Raw genomic sequence first — 23,286 nt, forward strand, 5'->3', positions numbered from 1 at the left:
AGGAGGTGTTGGTGTGAGAAGCAGTGAATGAATTGAAGGTCAAAATCTAAGCTGGGCCTTGTTGTAGAAGTAAAGTTTGGGTTTTATGGGCCTGAATAACTATGGCCCAATAATGAACGGAGCCCGTAGTCCACTCTCACTCCTCTTCATCCGGAAAATTATGGATAAGAAGAACTCGCTCAGGGCAGGACTTGTTGACTATTGAGTGTTGAGCCATGGCTGGGATCACCACCAGCTTCGCATCCAAACCTATCCTATCTCGAACCACCGCTAAAACGAGCCCGTGTCCACACTCACTCTTCTGCTTCGAGTCGAAACTCTTCGGCCTTCGCTTTAATTACACCAACCTGATAAAGTCGAGCTCTTTTAGCTCCCTCTCTTCGACTGTCAGCAACCCAATAACGGCCCGTTACGGTGGTGGGCCGCGCTTTGATTCCAGGCGGTCACGACAAAGCGACTCCGATGATGACCAGGCTCTTGATATCTCTACTGTCAGGTTAATTAGTTAATTAATGTATGTATACAGTATGTATGTGATTAAGTTAATCAAGATTGAAAAGTGAAGTGGTTTTTGTTGGATGGTTTGAAATAGGTCAGATACCGTGAGGCTTATTGATCAGAAGCAGAACATGGTTTGTGTTTTCTTTTGTTTTCTTTAAAATTATATGTATATATAATGTATGAATGTGCTCTGTTTGGTTGCTGAGCATGTGGGAAAAGCATTATCAAAGTTTGGAGTTGTTTATTGTTGTTTTGCGTAGGTTGGAGTGGTGTCTAAAAGTGAGGCTATTCGAATGGCTGAAGATGCTGAACTTGATTTGGTATGTATTATTTGCATGGATTTGGATTCGTGAGTGTGTTCTTTGATATATTATTTGATTCCATGCATATATAGGCTGCATATGTTATATATGGCATGTATAGAGAGATTAGGGAGTACCTAAAAGTTAAAACATATAGAAAGGTCAATAGTGAAATACATTAAATGGGTTACCTCTAATTCCTAATATTACTGGTAACTGTTTGTTACATGATACGGGAAAGTTAACTGCCAAACAGTAAATCCGACCTTCACTTATACAGTGTATGCATTGGATCATGCTTGCTCCCCTTGGTCTGTGGTACCAATGGTCTTGGTACAGTTGTCTTTTTGGCTTAAATTGGTAAAGGAATCGTGATTGAGTGTTACAGTTTATTTCTCCGGAACAATGAGTTCTATGTTATTGTAATGCAGAAGTTGCCATCAATATTATGTTGCATGAAATATGTTACTTTTGTTGCAATAGAAAGAACCATTCTTTTGAGTTTCTTTGTGAGTTACAGAAATTACTTTTATAACATGTTTTAAAACTAATCTCATTCTGACATTGTTGCAGGTGATATTATCTCCAGATGCAGATCCTCCAGTTCTCAGGATAATGGATTACAAGTACGATGTTTTATAAAATTTTAGAAAATGTTCATAATTATTTTCACTCCAACTGTTTCCTGTTTCTTATCTGTGAGAAATGCTCAAAATGTCCTTATAAAAATAAACCCCTTGTAATTTTATATTGTTATATTGAAGCAGTTGAACATAAATAGTAAGATATGTGGTTGTCTGTGTGTGTAATTTTCATGTTTTTTTGTTCATGATGACATTGGTAAATACTTTGTGCAGTATCAAAAGTTGTGTAAGTGCATTGACCAATATGTGTAGTAATGAAAAATTGGAAGCTCAGTGTGTCTACATGATTAGTGGCTGATAGGTTCCTCAATCCATGGTATCCACAGCTGCAGGGGTTTATTCAAGTTTTTCTGCCTTTAAGAATCTAACCCTTACATGTTCATTGAGAACCTTAGATTTTGTAGATTCTTTCACAACTTCACTCTTCTGTGGTATTTACCACTGATTTTCACTATAACACTTGGTCTTCTCTGTTCATCTTTGTGGTATGGATAAAATACCAGTACAGTATTGTGTGATCCATTCGAATCCAAGTTTAGATAAACTGCTGACTACCCATGTCTCCAATGATAGCCATAGTTCACGCCTTTTCAACATCTTAAAACACGATGAATTACTTTTGATTTCTTGTCTGATATAATTATTGCTATACATATATACTTTTAGGTTATTGATTTAGCCACCCTCTTCTGTGGCATTGTGAGGCCAAAAATTATACATATGACTCAGAATGGAGTCACTAGAGAGGGGTCCTCTTAATTACCATGACTGTGACTGTTCAAGTTCTTTTGTTTTTGTTTACTGTAAATTTTTTTCTATATAGATGTATGTGCTGGGAATCAGTTGACCTAAATGTGTGTTCTTTTTTTATTTTTTAAATCAGAGAATTGGTAGACCTAATTTTCTATACCTTTTCTTTTTGTCAGTAAATATAGGTATGAACTACAAAAGAAGAAAAGAGAACAGCAGAAGAAAAGTGTGGGTGAGTGTTATCTCTGTCTCAAGTCTGTTGCTTTTTTCTTTCTGATTCATCATTTGAGGAAAGATACTGACCAAAGCCTGCGCTTCAATGTTAGCCTCTCGGATGGATTTGAAGGAGCTCAAAATGGGGTAAAGCACTGCTGAGTCTTCTTTATTTGAATTCAGTCTTATTTCAAAATTCTAGTATTAACATGCTTTTCTGACATGTAAGCTCATTACTGGCTGAATTACATTGATAGCTAGCTATATATATAACTTTTATCTTATATGATTATCTGAAAGCACATTTTGCTTTGATTAGCTTGCTATCTAATTTGTATCAGCACATTGTATTGTTAATATGGCTTCCACAAGGAAAATAAAATATGTTACTTCGTAGTATGAAGAAAAAGTCAAACTCACCCATCCTTATATACACAGAAAAATAAGCGCACACAACATGCATCCACGATGCAACTGGTGATTTGCTATTTAATTGGCTCAAAATTTGATTTATTTCAGAAAATAAAGAACTTTGTTTGTGTTATCATGAGAGGACTTTCATCAGATCTTGACTCGATGTTTCCAACAAATAGTCAATTCAACTGAACAAAGCCTTGCCAGCTACTTTGGGTCATCTGTCCATGGTGATTCCCTTCTATAATTATAATGGTTCTTGGTGTTAATTTCCCTACTTTTCCTCAAATTGCTGGACATTAAGCAATGGAGTGAATGTTTGAAAAATGGGAATTGGGTCGTCTGTACATTATTTGATTTTGCATTTGTGTTTATATTAGTTAGAAAATGCGAATGTTAAGTACAGTAGCATAAATTAGGTTTTCAGGTGTGTATGTGTGGTGTTTACCTATATTTTCTAAATTATTTTATCTAATTAGAGACCTTGATTTAAAACTTAAGGCAGATGCTGCATTTTAGTTGTATGTTTTGAATTTTGATTGTTATTTATTTTCTTGTGCAGTTATAACATTGATCAACATGATTACTCTGTGCGCTTGAGAGCTGCCCTGAAGTTTTTGAAGGATGGTGATAAGGTTGCTTAAATTTCTCAATGATGCCAGAATTTGCCTTCCTAATTTAACGCAGATATCATTGTATTGTTATTATATTGTTTCTGTACTGAGATCTATAACCAACTTTTGTAGGTCAAGGTTATGGTCAACTTGAAAGGTCGTGAAAATGAGTTCCGAAATAAAGCTATTGAGCTTATCAAACGCTTCCAAAATGATGTTGGGGAGGTACTGATGTACATCTGTATTTAGAATCATGAAAAGAGTTTCATACATCCAACACCAAAAATTGTTGCATGAGATCAATTGAAGGTCCTGCTTCAATTTACAACACCATAAATTGTTGCAATAAATCATGAAAAGAGTTACATCCAAAAAACATAAATTGTGTACAATCTATGCCTGTTTTGAGTTCTGGTTATATTTAACAAGCATTATGTAAGTCAGCTGCTCTGGATTTATCTTTAATTGTTTGCTTGTTGCTGTGGGTTGCAGCTTGCAACAGAGGAAGCCAAAAGCTTCAGTGACAGGAACATGTTTATAGTTTTAGTTCCCAACAAGGCTATTCTGCAGAAAGCTCAAGAACCGCCGCCGAAAAAAAAAGAAAACTCTCCAGTGAATGAAATATCAGCAGGTGTCTGAGCGGATTAAAGTTTCAAGCAAGTTTTACATACAGAAATATCAGTGGTATTTTCGTTTGTTCTTCAACTAGGTTGTGAATCTCTGAGGTTGTGTATAGCATTTGGGTAATACCTGTATGAGAATATGTATATTAGATTTTGATCTTAGAACTACCTTTCAATTAAGAAGCTAACAGAGTTTTGTAGACCGTACTTATAAAAAATTTAACGCTTTCATTTGAAGCAAACACAATTTAAAATTAAATTGTGTTTGGTACATACACTCGTATTTCTACTTCTTCTCTTGACATGAGTGATTTCAAAGGCATCGAAGTAAAGGCACTATAGACGGTTGCATCATCAAATATTCAAATAGTTTTAATCGGTTTTTTGGGCGAGTGCTGAATGGTTGCTGTTGAATTCGATCAAATGGTCAAACCTGGTTATGCATGTGTTATTGAAGCTTATTTTCCACCACTCTTTTGATTTCAAAGGCATGATATTATTGTTCGATTGCACCAAAGTAAAGCTTACAGAGCATGTGTTTGTAAATGGGTTGGGGGCGAATAGCTTGTAAATTGTAATAGGCTGCTGGTTATATAGATATTCGGGTCTTCTGCTAATGTGTCTAGATGGAGAGGCTTCAACTTACCAACCTAACGATTTGAACTTGGCTTAGCTTCTAAGTTTTTAGATCCCAAGTATGCTCTCGCATGCTTGCCATATTCTATAACTGGGTACCTACCGAAGTTTCGAAAGCAACGGTTTTGCTCTATTTTAAGCATTTCTGTTGGGAGATGTTAGCCTCTCAGATGGCCATTTGAACACCTGGTTCTGTTTTCTTGTGTTTCTTATATTATATGGGACCTCTACTACTAGTTTTTTTTTTTTGGGCCAATGACCTCTACTACTAGTTTAGTATATGTATATCTACAACAGACTAACTGTACTGTATTTTCTTAATAGGAAACTTTTGTTCTCGTCTCAACAATTTTGACATATTTTATATATTGTTAGATTGAACCATTGATCAAGTTGATTTATATTAGAATGGATGGATCTAAATTGATAGCCTCACAATATAACATACAAATTACAAAAGACCATTATTACCCTTTAATTTTATTTTTTTTTGCTATCTCATTTCAAATATCAAGTGGTGACATTCTTAGTGTCACGGTCTATGTAAGAAGCCTAAGCGGATATTCAAATACCAATGATTTCTCTTATACATCATCAACCATCCCACCATCTTGTCGCTTTACCAACGATAAATAAGCTGATCAAACAATAAGAATTAGACAGAAAATTACAGATAAAGAAAAAAAAATTTGGAGTACTAAGTGCTTTCTATATATTCTATGCAATCTCAGACAGAAGAGTTTGCAAAGGGTGTAAATGGAAGTGGACCTTCACTTGTCAATCACAATAAAAATATGTACTTGTTGAGTTGTTGCTGATCGACCAAAAAAAAAAAGAGTTGTTGGCTTGTTGCCCAATTACCTCTTTTTTTTTTGTTGTGATAATTAGATAAATAAAGGATTAACAGAAGATCCGGATTCATAAATAAATATAAAAATTATTTTTTGTATTTGGGTTTTATAAATTGTGGGGACATTAATAGCGACACAAAAAGAAAAATATAGGAAGTTGACACAAACAACCACAAGGTGGTGGCATGGAATGGATTATAGTTGAAGAATGCAGGATGAAGCTTAACTTCAAGGCAATGGGGACTCTGCAACCAACAACACCACCTCACCCCTCAAGTTATGTGGACACACATACATACATATTAGGTGAGACCACACCAAATATCCCATGTCATACAATTGGCCACTTCAATTCCATTCATCATAAAAACTGAACCCCTTGCTTGCTAGTTTCCTCATCACCATCTCCATCTCCATCATCACCCTCATCAGCTAGCTTTCACCATGGAAGCCAGTGCCGGACTAGTTGCCGGGTCTCACAACCGCAATGAACTTGTTGTCATTCATGGCCATGAAGAGGTAACTAATTGTGTGTGTGTTGGTTGATACTAATAATTAAAAAATATCACGTATATATAGTATGTGTTGGAGATTATATCCTATGTTGGAAATGTGATTGTGAAATTGATTTTGAGTCGAATGCTCTAATTTATTAGTATGTATGGTTTTGAGTGGTATAAATTAATTTAGTGTTTGATGGATATTAATGCAGCGCAAGGCATTGAGGAACTTGGATGGTCAGGTGTGTGAGATATGCGGCGACGATGTGGGGCTGACGGTGGATGGAGACTTGTTTGTTGCTTGCAATGAGTGTGGGTTTCCAGTTTGCAGGCCTTGCTACGAGTACGAGAGAAGAGAAGGCAGCCAGAACTGCCCTCAGTGCAAAACCAGATACAAGCGTCTCAAGGGAAGCCCAAGGGTCGAAGGCGATGAAGATGAAGAGGATGTGGATGATATTGAACATGAATTTAACATCAATGAAGATCATCACCATCACCATCAAACTATCAAAAATAATGAGCATATCGCCGAAGCCATGCTCCATGGAAAGATGAGCTATGGAAGAGGCCCAGATGACCATGATCAGGAAATCAATACCCAATTCCCACCTGTAATTGCTGGTGGCAGATCCCGCCCGGTAATTATTCATTAAGGAATCATCACTCATCATATATATATATATATTATCAGCTACTTATGTGTTAAGTATATATAATGCATATGCGTGCATGCAGGTTAGCGGCGAGCTCACATCTTATGGCCATGGAGATCAGCAGATGTTATCTTCTTCACTGCATAAACGAGTTCATCCATATCCAGTTTCTGAGCCGGGTACTTACTATTTTAATTAACTACCCTGTAGTAGTTTTGGCACAATGTATAGCTTTGGACTAACTTTTCACTGACCCTAGCTAATAGGAATTAATGTAAATCTTAAATTGGTTATGGAAATTGCAAATGCAGGAAGTGAAAAATGGGACGAGAAGAAAGAGGGTGGTGGTTGGAAAGAAAGGATAGATGATTGGAAAATGCAACAAGGCAATCTGCAGGGGACTGATCAACCAGATGACTTCAATGATGCAGACATGGCCATGTATGTGTGCCAGTACATGTATATTATTTAGTTAACATAATTAAATCAATCATATATGTATATGTATATATATATATGTATATGATGTAAATTGTAAATGAATTGGTGTACTGCAGGATAGATGAAGCTAGGCAGCCACTGTCAAGGAAAGTACCAATTGCATCAAGCAAGATCAACCCTTACCGGATGGTGATTGTGGCTCGCCTTTTTATCTTGGCTTTCTACCTCCGATATAGACTTTTGAATCCAGTGAACGATGCATTTGGTCTCTGGTTAACGTCTGTCATATGTGAAATATGGTTTGCATTTTCATGGATTCTTGATCAGTTCCCAAAGTGGTACCCTATTGATCGTGAGACCTACCTCGATCGCCTTTCACTCAGGTATATATATATACATATACAAATATGCACTGACTAATTACTGGAATTGCATACAATTTCACACAGCTGAGCTGTGTGATCTGCCTACACAGAACAACTGTCAAATGCTTGTTTTTACACTTTCCAACTACTTCAAGCCTGATATATTAGTTGCTTCTTAATCTCCAAATTTGGTAGTTGCTGAATGATGACATATTAATGCTTGACATTTGATGATTGAATGCAGGTATGAGAGGGAGGGTGAACCGAATATGCTCTGCCCAGTAGATGTATTTGTGAGTACTGTGGATCCCATGAAGGAACCTCCACTCGGTACAGCCAATACAGTTCTTTCAATCTTGTCCATGGACTACCCTGTTGATAAGATCTCATGCTACATTTCTGATGATGGAGCCTCCATGCTCACCTTTGAGGCCTTGTCAGAAACCGCAGAATTTGCACGAAAATGGGTACCCTTCTGCAAGAAATTTGCTATTGAGCCTCGAGCCCCCGAGATGTACTTCTCTGAGAAGATTGATTATCTCAAGGACAAAGTCCAGCCAACATTTGTTAAGGAGCGCCGAGCTATGAAGGTTAATTTGTGCTAACCTCATTGATATAATTCATTAAGATCATAAAGGCTGACTATCTTTTGGTGTCTGGGTGCAGAGAGAATATGAAGAATTCAAGGTTAGGATAAATGCGCTAGTGGCTAAAGCCACAAAGGTTCCTCCAGAAGGGTGGATTATGCAAGATGGGACACCATGGCCTGGAAACAATACTAAGGATCACCCTGGTATGATTCAGGTCTTTCTTGGTCACAGTGGAGGTCTTGATACTGAAGGAAATGAACTTCCTCGTCTTGTCTATGTATCTCGTGAGAAGAGGCCTGGTTTTCAACATCACAAGAAGGCCGGTGCTATGAATGCCTTGGTAAAATTTTCAAGCATCCTCTTTCTTCTGTTTCATCAATTAAGATTATGCCATGAATGCCTTGTAAGAACTTCTGTGCATACATATTCAGGTTCGCGTCTCTGGAGTGCTTACCAATGCTCCTTTCATGCTCAACTTGGATTGTGACCATTATGTGAACAATAGCAAGGCCGCGAGAGAGGCCATGTGTTTCTTGATGGACCCCCAAATTGGAAGGAAGGTTTGCTATGTCCAATTCCCTCAGAGATTTGATGGCATTGACAGGAGTGATCGTTATGCCAACAGGAATACAGTCTTCTTTGATGTAAGTCAGCACTGCAGGAATTAAACTAACTTAACCCCATTTAATGAAGACCAATTGTTTCTTTAAAATTGTGCAAGTGTAAATTGAAATGATGTTCCTTTTCTCTTTGCTTTTCAGATTAACATGAAAGGTCTGGATGGAATTCAAGGTCCTGTGTATGTGGGCACAGGATGTGTTTTCAGAAGGCAAGCCTTATATGGCTATAATCCTCCAAAGGGCCCTAAGCGCCCAAAGATGGTAAGCTGTGACTGCTGCCCATGTTTTGGTCGCCGCAAGAAGCTTCCAAAGTATTCCAAGCATGATGCAAATGGAGATGGTGCAAACCTACAACTACAAGGTCAGTCATCAATAATAAATGTTCTTCACAAATTTTTCTCGCATAAATATAACTTAAATTCATCTTGAGCAGGAATAGATGATGACAAAGAGCTATTAATGTCCCAAATGAATTTTGAAAAGAAATTCGGACAGTCTGCAATTTTTGTGACTTCAACTTTGATGGAACAAGGTGGTGTCCCCCCTTCTTCAAGCCCCGCAGCCATGCTTAAAGAAGCCATTCACGTAATCAGTTGTGGTTATGAAGACAAAACTGAATGGGGTTTAGAGGTAAAAGTCTTAACAATTGTTTTCATTCTGCTTCTGTTAATTTTCGAGTACTGTCAAGTTAAGAGTAGATTTTCTTCATTCATCATGGAATGAATTTGCCACTTTTGCATGTGCAGCTGGGTTGGATTTACGGGTCCATCACAGAGGATATCCTAACAGGTTTCAAGATGCATTGCCGTGGTTGGAGGTCAATTTACTGTATGCCAAAGAGACCTGCATTCAAGGGGACAGCTCCCATCAACTTGTCAGATAGGCTCAACCAGGTGCTTCGGTGGGCACTTGGTTCCATTGAGATTTTTTTCAGTCACCACAGTCCTCTCTTGTATGGCTACAAGGGAGGAAAGCTCAAGTGGCTTGAGCGCTTCTCTTATGTCAACACTACTGTCTATCCTTTCACTTCCATTCCTCTTCTTGCCTATTGCATCCTCCCTGCCATCTGCTTGCTCACCGATAAATTCATCATGCCACCGGTAATAATTTGTAGTTATCTTTTACATGCATTTCCATGAATGGAATGGCTTTTCCATGCATTAATTTCCAGAATATCTTCCAAATATATAGCTTTTTTTTTTTCGTCTGATAAAGTAGGTTTTTTCTTCCAGATAAGCACTTTCGCAAGTCTCTTCTTCATTGCTTTCTTCCTCTCAATCTTTGGAACGGGCATTCTTGAGCTGAGATGGAGTGGAGTGAGCATTGAAGAATGGTGGAGAAATGAGCAGTTCTGGGTGATTGGTGGTGTGTCAGCTCACCTGTTTGCTGTTATGCAAGGCCTTCTCAAGGTTTTGGCTGGTATCGATACCAACTTCACTGTCACATCCAAATCATCAGATGATGAGGATTTTGGAGAATTATACGCCTTTAAATGGACAACCCTCCTAATCCCTCCAACCACTGTCTTAATAATCAACCTTGTTGGTGTAGTTGCTGGCATTTCAGACGCCATAAACAATGGGTATGACTCATGGGGACCTCTATTTGGCAAGCTCTTCTTTGCATTCTGGGTGATTCTCCATCTCTATCCATTCCTTAAAGGTCTGATGGGGCGCCAGAACCGGACACCAACAATTGTTGTCATATGGTCCGTGCTCCTGGCTTCTATCTTCTCCTTACTCTGGGTCCGGATAGACCCATTTGTGTTAAAAACCAAGGGACCTGACACGAAGCAATGTGGAATCAATTGCTGAAAGTACTACTTGTATCTCTTTCATATTTTTCAAAATGTGCATCTTCAGAAGATACATGGTGCATTCTTGTCTTTACTGAGTATGATGTCTAAACCAACAAAAATGAGATGCACAAGATTGAATAAAGCTAGAGTGGAAATTTTTGTGTAGCTCAAGTGCAATGTACCCACCCAGTTTTGTAAGTGAATTGGAGAAGTGTTTCTGTGATACTTTGGGCACTAACTGCCTAGTTTCTCAATTTATGCATTTACAAATGAAGGTTTTCTTATTTACTTATATTGCATCACCGCATCTAGCTTATGAATACCAAAACATCAGGTGATAAATGGGATAAATGAGCAGTTCTGATCTTACCACTACACCTATGATTGGACAAAATTCACGGCATAAAAAAGGTACCAGACAAACAATGTAATATCATGAAAATCCTCGAGACTTGTATTGGATAGCCAGATGAATCGTAATACAGTTGCAAAAGGGCATAATACTGCAGGAGCTTGCCGGATGTATATTAGGAGAAGAGTTGGCACGTTGAAAGAATAGTCTTACTGCAACGCAGCTGGGACACATATAATTTATGTTGTCATGGCATGCCATGCCAGAACATCAATCGGCTCAGTTTCATCTATCTTTGACAAAAATCTTCACAATATCCTTGTTAAGGTGTAGAAAACTCTCTCTTCACCAATAGTCTCCACAAGAACACACACCATCTTTGAAATGATGGAACCTATTAGCATCTCTGACTACAATGACTCTCTCTGTGATCTTGGATATAAATTTAGTTGCATTATGGCAATCTAAACAAACCCGGAGATTCTTAATAATTCTGATTTCTGTTCCAGGTGCAGTAACAATAAGGGCAAAGGCAATGGCCAACTTCTCACTATGGACCTTCACCATTTGCTCCTTCTCTTCCTCCTCCACATCATGTAAAGCAGTGATAGTTTCAGTCTGAAATCCAGCATCCCTCATCTTTCCTGTTAACTTGTCTAGCATTGTATAGATTTCCGTTGCTTGAGGATGGGACCGATCACCACATGTAAAGACATGTGGGGTATCACCAATCTCAACAAGTGTGCATCCAGGAGTCTTTGCCAAATTTCTATGCTTGGCTACCTGCCGTACTGAAGCAGCCTTTGGAAAGTTCCTGTCAGCTGAGTATATATTAGATAGCAAGACATAATACCCTGTATTTTCTGGGTCCAATTCAAATAGCCTTTCGGAAGCCACACGTGCTAGTTTAGTGTCTCTGTGAATCATGCACGCACCAAGCAATGCACCCCAAACAGCAGGGCCTGGTTCAACTGGCATTTTCCTTATAAATTCCAAGGCTTTCTCTAACAGTCCAGCTCTGCCAAGGATGTCGACCATGCAGGCATAATGCTCAGCTAAGGGTTCAAATCCATAATTATGAACCATATTATGGAATATTTCATCTCCTTCTTTCACCAAGCCAGCATGGCTGCAAGCATACAAGACAGAGAGAAAAGTAACCCCACTTGGGGAAATCCTGGAATGCAACATCTCACTAAAGAGCTTCAGTGCTTCATGGCCATCACCATGGAGGCCATAACCAGATATCATGGCGTTCCAAGTGACTACATTTTTCTCAGTCATCAAGTCGAATAATTGCCGAGCTTCCACAATGCTCCCACACTTTGCATACATGTCAACTAGAGCAGTTGATACATAGATGTTAGACTCAAGATTTTTGCTCTTAATCAAACCATGGACCCATTTCCCAAGACTTGTAGCTCCAAGCTGAGCACAAGCAGAAAGAATACTTGTAACTGTAACAGGATTTGGACTGAATTCAGACGTCATTTCCCGGAAAAGAGATATTGCAGTCTCTGTCAGCCCATTTTGGGTATAACCTGAGATCATGGCGTTCCAAGATGCCACAGTTTTCTCTGGAAACTCATCAAAAAGCTGCCGTGCCAATTCAATCTCATTCAGTCTACAATAAACAGTAACTAATGCAGTTGAAACTGAAGGATGTGACACAATACCAGATTTCACACAGAAACTTTGAAGAGAGCCAGTGAGATTCAGATGACCAAAAGGGGTAGACACAGGAATCAAACCCACAATTGTGCTTGAATTTACTTTCTCCCCAGAAGCAAGCAATTCCGTGAAAAGCCTAACTGCTGAAAGGGTGTCATTATTGCAAGTAGATCCAGCAATCATTGCATTGTAACATATCAAATCGGGCTGACTAATCTGCCGAAATAACAACCTCGCCGTCCCAAGCTCCCCGCATTTTGAATACAATGAAACCAACCCAGTAAGCACATGAACATCAGAATGAAACCCAGCCTTCAGAGCCAAGCACTGAATCCTCATCCCTCCTTTCAACTCCTGCAACTCCGCCACTGCCGGAAGCACGGTTGCCAAGGTCGTTGATTCAAAAACTGGCCCACCCACAACCATGTCTCCAAAAACCTGTACTGAATCGACATAAGCACAATTCCTCACCAACCCAGATATCATCGTATTCCATAAAACCGTGTCCTTTTCGGGCATTCCATCGAACACCTTCTTTGCTAACTCAACCCGCGAGAACTTAAAGTAAAAGTCGACAATAATTGATCCAACATATAAATTCGATCCTAACCCATCAATAATGGAATGTGCGTGCAACAAAGTCCCGTACTTCTCGTCCTTAAAACGCAAAGCGGCTGATATAGCAAAGGCGTAAGTGAACTTGTCAGGGTTGAGACTAGTGTTTTTCCGCAAATGGGCATACAAAGAAATCGAAGATAAAGGTGAGGCATTGCTCGCAAAGGCCTTGATGACGACGTTGAAGAGGAAAAGGTCGGGTTTTGGGATAGAGAGGAAGAGGTCACGTGCGTGGCGTATGGCCTTGAGGTCTGAGAACTTGTGGGTGAGCTTGGTGATGGTAGCGAGGTCGTTTTTGAACCCGTTGACGATGATTTGGGCGTGGGTCTGGGTGAGGTGAGAGAGACAGGTGGCCTTGCTGAGGAGGCTAAGGAAGAAGTGTCGGTCTCGTTGTGCATTGCAGCAGCTGCTTATGTTTCTGCAAATCATGTGTTTTGTGCTTTTTCGGAGACTTCGATGATTTTGATCGGGTGGCACGGTGGCAGTTATAAAAACTGTTTGGTTCTTCCAAAAAATGGCGGGAATCCCTTTCTCTCTTTTTAAGGAAATTCCTAAATTATTTAGGTTAATTTTGTCCCAATTGGCTTGGTTGCTAGACGAAGGCAAAAGAGAATTGAAGAAGATTGGGTATTGAAATGTACACACTTCTCTATTTTAAAAGATAATGACAACATAAATAGAATCTTGGCTACGACAATATTTCCTATTTCATTTCCTTTGAAACTTTCGCTTGTACATTGAATTCAAATCTTTTGCTTCTTCCTTTGCATTTTCTTTTCATTTGACGTTGGAAAGCATGGAGCTACTGGCCCTTGCTCAGAAAAGAAGGAAAAAATTGGAATGGAACAAGATTACATTCCAAGGCTAAACAGAAACCAATTTACATTCACAGAGAACGGAGGAGACGCTTTATCTCTGCCCAAGTATTTTATCCTTTAAGAATTGACAAAGCTTAAGCTCTTGGATTAGAAGCTAGTCCGGGTCAAGAAGCCGTCTTGGTTGCCAAAATTGGTTACTCACTCTTCCCAAATCTTGTTTCATTTGTATGAGATGGGTCCTAATGCTGTATTCCTCTACCTGCTTTGAGCCAACAGCAATCAAAAGTTAACAGAGTAAAATATATACAAGAAAAAGAATTGAAATTAAATATTCTAATTCAAAGCATGCTATTCAAATTAGACTTTTCTAGCCAGAGAGAATATATCCAAGACACTTTGAGCCACGATGGACTGATCTAGGCTAGCTGATCTGATAGAATTTACTAGACACACGGATGGCATAAGAATTCAATTGCTACATGACAATGGACTACTGAGAACACGAGAAGATTGAAGTATTGGCAGAAGCCAATGGATGCTGAACAATTTAGGGATGCTGTGCGTAGCACTCAGGGCTGTGAAAAAAAGACCTTGATCAGACCCACAGGTACCGGGAGGCAAACATGTTTAACCAGTTAATGTTGCAAAATCAGCTTACTACTGATCCCACAAGTCACATTGATCTACAGTTCTTTACTGCAAAATGGATCCCATGTGAGTTTAAAACTGAGGCTTATGAACATACAGACTAGAACTTTAGAAATCTAATTAAAGACTGAGTTACTAAGGAAAGTATAAGTATTTCCACGGTTCTTAATTACATTCTGTTCATTACAAGTTATGGCCTCATTATTTACCTGCATAGCTGCTGCTGAAGCTAACAGTGCTTCACATTCGTCAAGCATGGCTTTCTCCTGTGCTGCTACAACAGCAAGTTCAGAAACCAAACTGTTCATGCCCTCCACCTACATCATACAAATATAAAATTGTGCCACCTTAAGTACATCCTTTCAAAAGATAATATCCTCCAAACACAAACTTTGTTGCACAAGATATGCAACCTCTAAATCATTGATCGTTAGTGCTACCCAGTACATGCCATAAAGTGTAGGAAGCGGAAAGGGGTTGAAAACTATCACAGCATGATTGAAGTAAGACTATCAAAACATACTTTTCACAGTCTTTCGGCTAAGAAGGGGATTCTATGGGATACCCAATAAAAAAACTATGAAAACATGAATCTCACCCTTGAGAGCAAAGAGCATATGGAGGATGCCATTGCATGCATCACATCAACAGCTGAGCAGATAGCTACCTTCAAAGAATCAATATCTGCCTGTAAAAGCATATATTTACAGTTATGAACAAATTTCACTCTATAAATCAAATTTAATGACCTTTTACAACCTAACATACCCTTGCCCCTCTGGTCACTGGAAGACGGAGAGTGCTTGCCTCCAAATCTTCCATAGCCCCTGAGAAAGCAGCAATATGGTCTCCTTCAAGTAAAGCCCAATCGTCAAGGTAGGCCATCTGAACAATCATTGTTCATGCAAGGACTTAGAAAAGGCAACATACAAAAATTGATAAAAACAGACAGTAGAGGTATGAGTTCAGACATAAACAGTGATAATGGATTAAACTATTAAAGCAATCAATAAACACATCGTGGATAAAATGATATCATTACGGTGCAAAAGAGGCATTACTTGATCATTCAATACTGAGTTCAGCTTCAGCTCAAGCTTCAACTGCTGGAGATTGATTCTTTTCCTGATTACTGAATCCCACAGGCTTAGCATAGTATTCCATACATTGAATAGAGTTCTCTGCACCATCAATTAAATTTCTGATGTAATTTGACATGTACTTTGAAGGGAAAAAAATCTTAACTGTGAATGAAGTATGTACAAACTTGACCGTGCAAAAAATCAATAATAATTTGATAAAACCATTCAGTATTCTGCACAAACTGGACAATATACTATCCAATAATTCTTTGTTAGATTCTAACCTCATTAACACTCGTGAGTGATGCATAAGATATTCCTCCACTGCTACATACTAAAAAAAGACATCCTAGTGGTTAAGGACTGCAAAGACCTAACTATTTGGTCAAATGTGTGTGCAAAGTCACCGGGACTATCTTAACAGAAATAAGTAAGACAGGACACGATGGACAATACTAGTATATAGTTAAAGAAATTATTAGGGCAAAGACATAGGCCTAAAAGTTTGCTAGTTTCACAGAGAACAGAAGCATACCTCTGCATTTACTTTCTGAATATAAAGTAGAGCCTCTGCCCGGGCATTAGCAAATCGCCATTGCAAATATCTATTGTGAAGTAGCCGCAGCTGATGAGCATCTTCAATGTAACTTGCACCCCTTTTCCCCTTAAAATCCGCAATGAAACTAAGCACAGAGGTTGAACTGCTTGATTGACTAGAAGAAGTAGATGGCCTTATCTTAGATGGACTAACTCCTCTAGAAGGAGGAGTAGATGGTCTTGACCGAGATGGACTAACACCTCTTGCAACAGAAGGTGAAAACAATGAGGTCTTACTAGGTGAGGCCGGACGTGATGAAGCAGTAGGCGAAGATAGAGATCTGGCAGGAAGAGTTAATGATAACCTGTCTGGTATACTTGTTCTGATAGGCTTGTGAGGTCCAGATACCTGCATGGAATTATCATCAGCTAAATTTGCTCCAAGTCCTGCTCTACCACTTTCATGGAGTGATAATATCGTCGCAGCATCGCTAGCAGATTTCTGTAAGGGTTTACTCAAACCATCAGATGTGGGGATTCTCCTGAGTGTAGACAACCCAACTCCTGGAACTGGTGTAGCAAGCCTGACAATCTTAGCAGCATGATCCACACTTTTATTTAATGCATTGGAAGATACTTTTCCACCTATTCTACTTGGCCACCGATGCTGATCTATTAATCGGGAATGCAAAGCATCGACTGGTTTCGAATTCTCGGATTGATCAGGCGCATGTTTCCCTTTGAGAGGGCTCCGTTTTCTCTCCGGTGTAGGCTTTCGAGAAACTGCAGGCGTTTCAACCTGCCTATGTGCCACATTGGAAGATGACCGCAAAGTGCGGTCAGACAGAGCACTGCTAACTGGTTTTTCCTTCTTACTGACAGGAATGGAAATGGTATCAGACTGGAAGGAAACGCTCAAACTTCGCATTGTGGAAGGCCATAAACTCTCCGGCAAACGAGCGTTCCCGGTTCTTCTGGATGAGAATTGCACATCTACAGAAGAATCGTGGACCGGCGTGGAAGGACTTGGCGGGGAAGTTGGTGTGGAAGATCGCTTCCTATCCACAGATTGGGATCTCTTGGGCAGAGATTGTTGTGAGGATGTTGTACGCAATGTTCTTGTAACGGTTGGCGTCGGAGACGGGCAGCGCCCGGTAGTAGAAGGCGAAGAGGGAGGAGTAGGTGACTTGTACCTCGAGCGAACTTCCCTCGTTCGAGGGCGGCGACTGCTGATTGCATTGAACTTTTCGGCGGGAACCAACGGTGCTCTTGGAGTCTCCACGGTTGTTTGCTTCTTTAATCCTAACCCTGAATCATATACATCCATCCACACTATCCAAATTTGACCACATTGATGGATTCCTTCATCCAACTAAACCATATTTCACAGCCTTGGCTTTCATATAATCCCACATGAAAAGAAGATACTTTCCTCTGCAATAAATCTGCCACAAACGCACAACCAAAAGTAAGAGGCAGCTAATGGCCTAAAAAAGCAAAGAATAAACCCATGAAAAAGAAAAAGGAACACTGGAAAGCATACATCTTTACAGAGACTCAGATCTAATTGAGAATGAATTTCAGAATTACAACAAATAATGTCAAAAGGGTATTGTTTTTTCATAGAGAGAAGGCCAAATTCAAGCAGATCAGGCCATGGCAGTGAAATTAGGAAGGGGGTAAACAACATCTGGAGCAATGGGGTCACAGAGAAATGCGGAAAGTGTCACAGCGTGCATAAACGGTTATGGTTAGAGGTTGGTTTTGATTACCCACGAACAGCCTAAGACAATTGAAAGACTGGGAGAGTGATGAGGGTGTAGGGTAAGGGGAGGGTGTGGTGTGGTGTGGTGTGCTGGATAAAGTGTCCTTTTAATTTTCTCCTGGTCCCTCTCACGAGAGTGCCATGGTCGGTTGGGCTGGAAATTGGAAATGGGTCAACTCCAAGACAACCCCACTCTGCTCACTTCCCTTCTTCTCTCACAACTCCTTTTCATGAAAGTGATTACAAAACTTGCAAAAACAACCTCTTTCTCTCTCCCACTCTCCAACTTTTCCAAAAAATAAAAAATATAAATATCAACTAATATACATAGTTATCCTGGGATCAACTGCTACACATTACTTACTTTACTAATTCTTTACTTACTCCAACTGTCTCACACATAAATTTGCAAAAACAATAATAAATCCCTTAAATTTGTGGATTTTGTTTGTATTCATAATTTTTAAACCTTTCAATTATCCAAGGTTGAACTTGCAGGTGCTAATGTTCTTAGGAAAATGAGAAAGGACATGGAGGTCCACGTGGAAGAAGGATCATTGTCCATCCCCATGAATTTACAGTGTAAAATCTATATATTTGTTAGTTAAAATATTAAAAGAATTTAATTTAATATTTTGAGAGCAAAATAATAAACTAGAATAATTTGACTTAAATATTAAAACAAAATACAAAATCACACGGTTTACACCTTATTTTCAGCATCCCACTTCCCACTTCTCACCACCTCTTTTTTAGGATAAATAAATTATTTATTAAAAATTTAACTACAAGTTTGAAAAGGTCAATTGACATGCTGCATGCCAAGAGACTAATATAAAATTAATTTAGAAGCAAATACACGTAAAAAAACTATTTCAAATACATGGCTATGTGGGAATTCGATAAAAATAACATTTTTGTGTTGACCATGGAAAATAATTCTATTTTTCAAGATTTAGGAACGAAAATCAGTAAAATGCAGAAACATTTAAAAAAAAAAATTAAAGTTGGAAGAGAAAAAATGAAAAGTGTTTCCAGACGAGGGATCTATGACATATGTCAGTATTTGACAGGGTTGTGTCTGTGATATTGAAGACACGTTCAGTGTTTCACTGCTCATGCAATCTCTCTCTCAAATTTCAATTTTTCAGAAATTAGAGATTAAAATTTGATTGGTTTAAGTTTATTTTTCCTAAGCAGCCGCACTCTCCAGGCGCAAAAGGGTTGTTCGAAAAACTATCCGTAAGGTTGAGCACTTGAGCGGGTTTTAACATTTTGGTCAAAACCTGACCTTGTTTGCTATGCTGTTAAAAGGGAGATCTATCTACTGGTCAAAAAAACAAACAAGGGAGATTTAACTACAAGCCTCTTCTATGGCCCAATATATATATTTCAGGTAATGTTACCAGTTATATCATTATGTCCAATGTGTGTAACAGGACCACTTATATCATATATCCCAAATCATTTTACCACAAAAAAACAAAAAATAGGACAAACAAACAGAGAGAGTGAGAAGGTTCATTGAACCTCATAGAAATTTCAAGCTAGAATCTCCTAAAAATTAAAACACAAAATAAATCAAATAGTTTCCAAACAAACAATTAACCATCTTTTTATTCGAATAAAAAAAAAACTAATTGGCATCTAGATTACAGAAAACAAAAAAGGAATAAGCCATCGGCAACTACGTTTGTTTTTTAAATAATTTTTCCTTCCATTTGTACTGAAATTTTTGCACCCAATAAATGTAAAACTCAACAAAAAGTTTGCAAATTAAATTTCCTCAACTCATCAAAACCCTAAATTCACAATCACACCCAAGAAGAATCCGTGACTCACCAAAATCTGAAGGATTTTACTTTGATCTCTTTGTGAATTCGAATCACAACGTCACGACTCACGGTGGTGGCTGAGAGGTGTCGCCTGAAACGGAGGGGTTTCTCCGGACGGTGATCGGAGAAGAGAGGTCTGTTTTCCGGCGGGAGGTCTGTGAAGCAGAGAGACAGAGAGAGAGGAAAACTATGTATTTGAGGAACTAATTAAAATTAGTTTTTCTTAAGGAAAAGTTGTTGGAATATTTTAATAAAATAAATTGCGAAGAAACGGTTACAGTTGGGAGGGAAGGACTGTGAAAGGACGTTAGTTTCGCGCCACCTACTCGGTAAGGCTTTACTTATTGGCGCGTTTCTCCTCTCAAGGCTCAAGCATTAGGACCGCATGATCTAAATTAATGTCCATTGGAGACAAGTCCTTAAAAAAAAAAAAAGGGAAAAAGCTTTCGATACAATTTTGTTGTGATGGTTTTTAATCATATTTTTTAAAATTACATGTTTCCTATGTATGACTCATTGACTCCTTTTGGAAATTTATTATGTCAGACACGTACAGCACTAAATATTAAAGTTGAAAAAGTATCTAAATGCAAACATATAACTTGATGAAAATTCACTTTTTTACAACCAAAAATAATCAGAAATCATATGTATAGTAGTGTTTTATTGTTAAATAATTATTTTGATATGTTATATTATTAGATGGTTAATTAAAATCATAAATTATTCCACATGATATCAACTTAATTAAAAATATATATCTCAACATTCAACCATATTTAGAGTATATAGGAACATTTTGCTTATAATTGCTACATGTTACTTATGCTTTAAAACCCCATTTGCAATTAATTGGACAGTTTTGCTCTGCCTGCATTTAGGGGAAAAAAATACAACTGTATTAATTAATAAAAGACTTGAATCCTTGATAGAGGTCCACAACTGGAAAATTTATCAGCCATAGTCAGCTACCTTAATGTCTTAATGTGATGCTGTAACTGAAACCTTGTTAATTTTTCAGTTTATTATCATTAATGCATTGTCCTAGCTCTTATATTAAGATAAATTAAACTAAGTGAAAGTTGTATTATGGTAATTAAAATTAACACTTACATTTGTGGCAACCCCAAATCTCACCAACTCATGTTATTGAAAACTTATGAGTTGTGCCAAGGGCCAAGTCACACATGTATATAATTATATTTTAGTTGTTTAGCTACAAATGATCAAGGGATCGATGTGATAGAATTGAAGGATTAATAATTAGATATTGAAATCTACACCAAATTTCTCAAACTAAGCTACACCAAATTTGAGGTTTATCCTTTTTTCTTGAAAAAAAACAAAAAAAGAATGTAACAGCTGCTTAGGAAAAAAAAATAAAAAATTGTAACTGATCGAATGGCCTTAAAAGAGATGGTGACTGAAAAGAATTTATGAGTATTCCCAAGAATTTAGAGAGAGGTTGGTGAAAGTTAGATTAAGATGTTTCATCTCACAAGTAATTGATGGATATATCACAGAGTCAACAGCAATACACCAAACAATAGAAAATATTGAAATTCATCACCTAATTTGCATTCAAATAAAACATCGAAGGCATCCATCACCATTGGATCGGCATATATAAAACACCAAAGAGCCAAAGCTAGTTAATATGTTTCATAATTTGAAGCCCAACCATATAAAAAGAAAGCTTAGTCACATCTTATTTGGATATGCTAAGGTTTTGTGAGAGTGAAAGATAAATGGTTGATTACTGTCAAAGAATAGCTACTGGAATTGTTATGATTTGGCATTTTGGAGCTTGACCTGACCCTCCAGAACAAAGCAAAGACTTTGGGACGGCCGTCTGTGTCACTATCATAGATTAATTCACAGACCAAAAAAATTATGTTCTCTTCTCTCTCCTAAGTAGGAAGCAATTCTTCTTTTTTTTGGTCAAAAGTAGGAAGCAATTCTGTTGTGTATGTTTCTTGTTGTCCAAAAGCATAAAGTTTTGGGAAGAAATATTTGGTTTCTTGTAACCTACCAAAAGGCAAAGACTAGTAGGACATTTACTTAATGGTAAATAGCTTATCACTTTCTATGCTAGAAATCAACAAGAAAAGAAAAGAAGAAAAAGTTTCACACTTTCACTTTAAAATAACAGAGTGGTCTTACCAGAACAGACTGGAGGATAAGCCAATCTTAATGCATTACAATGACTTTTATATATTCTACTTCCATATATGGGGTTGATTGGATTGAGTATGCATTACAACAGAGAAATAGAATAGCATATGTGGTAGCATCTATATTGGAAACAGATCACCAATATGAAAAGTGTGTTATCAGGGAATGTATAATTTTGAGTAAAGCTAACAAGACAATCACTAGTGCATGTGTGTGTAATAATATATATCCAAGGATGCATTGAAAAAAGGAAAAAGAAAAAGAAAAAGAATGATCATTCATGATGATTCCTTATATCTTTATTTTCTCTCCTCTACTACTTCAAAGACGAAAATTTGCCATCAGACATTAGTCCCTAATTCCCTATATATATGTTGCTAAATGTTGCTTCCATGTCCTGCTTTGTTAGGCAACTCTACATGTACAAGGAACCATATATGAGAGCCATTAATTATATAGTCCCTTTTGATGTTTTAAACACTATCTATAGTAAATTGCTGGCAGCTCTGCTTTTAGCCGAAAGTTGAGGCCCATTTACAGCTTGGAAGAACCCTGGAAAGTGTAGTTTTTGGTCCTACAGAAATCAATGGAAGCAGTGGGAAGCTCATAGCTCCAGACCAAATACTCACGTTCATGGTGAGAGTTCCATTTTCTCATATTACTTCATATTTAAAAAATCAAACCTTTAACTTATTTTAATTCTAATTCTCCATCACCATCTAAGGCAGATGCAATTTATCTCAAAAAAGAAACTTGATAACTATGAAGTTTGGGGCAAAAACTGCCTTGCAGAATTGTCTTGGTCTGATAGCTGCCACGTGGGATAATTTGGACACATCATATGCTGTGCAACTGTCTGATTAAAAGTGAAAAACTATGGACCTTTGTCAGTTTGTCACATATCTGTTTGGACCTACCAATTATGTCCTTCCATATTGTCTGTATTGGTCCTTTTACTTGTTTTTTCTGATTTAATTAATATTGTTCTTAACATCCTTTTCTCCTCCAAACGGAAAAGTGGAAAACAATGGGCCAGAAACAATGTTTGGAGGATACTCCCAAAACAATAATTTCATAACATCTGCATTCTGCAATACGATTATCATGAAAACAGAGAAAAATATCTTTTTTTTTTTTTTGTGAGATTGAATTTTTCTAGTTTCGTGATTACTCTTAGTTGAGTTTTTCTTATTACAGTCATGTGTAGGAATTCACTCTAATAATCACATTAATTAATGGTCGACAATGAACCATCTCCACGTAAATATCATTT

General features: G+C 37.9%; 4 protein-coding genes across 5 annotated transcripts; 2 read left to right on the plus strand and 2 right to left on the minus strand.

Annotated features, from left to right (window-relative positions):
- The first annotated feature begins 181 nt into the window (after positions 1-181).
- Positions 182-4,332, plus strand: LOC147285818 (Translation initiation factor 3 protein). The gene is made up of 9 exons (XM_086243741.1): positions 182-496; positions 593-632; positions 762-821; positions 1,377-1,429; positions 2,374-2,429; positions 2,524-2,557; positions 3,387-3,459; positions 3,571-3,663; positions 3,931-4,332. The coding sequence occupies exons 1-9, from the start codon at positions 216-218 to the stop codon at positions 4,075-4,077; spliced, it is 837 nt and encodes a 278-aa protein (XP_086099867.1). The 5' UTR covers positions 182-215; the 3' UTR covers positions 4,078-4,332.
- A 1,623-nt stretch (positions 4,333-5,955) lies between these two features.
- On the plus strand, positions 5,956-10,783 carry IRX3 (Cellulose synthase family protein). The gene is made up of 12 exons (XM_086243132.1): positions 5,956-6,067; positions 6,261-6,686; positions 6,784-6,880; positions 7,013-7,142; positions 7,259-7,525; positions 7,752-8,097; positions 8,174-8,437; positions 8,529-8,741; positions 8,859-9,078; positions 9,151-9,347; positions 9,464-9,817; positions 9,950-10,783. The coding sequence occupies exons 1-12, from the start codon at positions 5,993-5,995 to the stop codon at positions 10,529-10,531; spliced, it is 3,171 nt and encodes a 1,056-aa protein (XP_086099258.1). The 5' UTR covers positions 5,956-5,992; the 3' UTR covers positions 10,532-10,783.
- On the minus strand, positions 10,374-13,713 carry MEF29 (Pentatricopeptide repeat (PPR) superfamily protein). Its single transcript, XM_086243133.1, has 2 exons — positions 10,886-13,713; positions 10,374-10,499 (listed from the first exon to the last, which is right to left on the minus strand). The coding sequence occupies exon 1, from the start codon at positions 13,580-13,582 to the stop codon at positions 11,213-11,215; it is 2,370 nt and encodes a 789-aa protein (XP_086099259.1). The 5' UTR covers positions 13,583-13,713; the 3' UTR covers positions 10,374-10,499; positions 10,886-11,212.
- Positions 13,714-13,835: 122 nt separating this feature from the next.
- Positions 13,836-20,107, minus strand: LOC147285821 (QWRF motif protein). 2 transcript variants are annotated; one of them, XM_086243135.1, is made up of 7 exons: positions 19,846-20,107; positions 16,237-17,683; positions 15,681-15,800; positions 15,388-15,504; positions 15,218-15,307; positions 14,829-14,936; positions 13,836-14,230 (listed from the first exon to the last, which is right to left on the minus strand). In XM_086243135.1, the coding sequence occupies exons 2-7, from the start codon at positions 17,563-17,565 to the stop codon at positions 14,126-14,128; spliced, it is 1,869 nt and encodes a 622-aa protein (XP_086099261.1). In that variant the 5' UTR covers positions 17,566-17,683; positions 19,846-20,107; the 3' UTR covers positions 13,836-14,125. The 2 variants fall into 2 exon arrangements, with proteins under 2 accessions (XP_086099261.1, XP_086099260.1); XM_086243134.1 differs by lacking the exon at positions 19,846-20,107 and adding an exon at positions 17,782-18,256.
- Positions 20,108-23,286: the final 3,179 nt, after the last annotated feature.

This window comes from Dryas octopetala, chromosome 5 (assembly GCF_963921425.1).
Source record: "Dryas octopetala chromosome 5, drDryOcto1.1, whole genome shotgun sequence".
NCBI classification, from domain to species: domain Eukaryota; kingdom Viridiplantae; phylum Streptophyta; class Magnoliopsida; order Rosales; family Rosaceae; genus Dryas; species Dryas octopetala.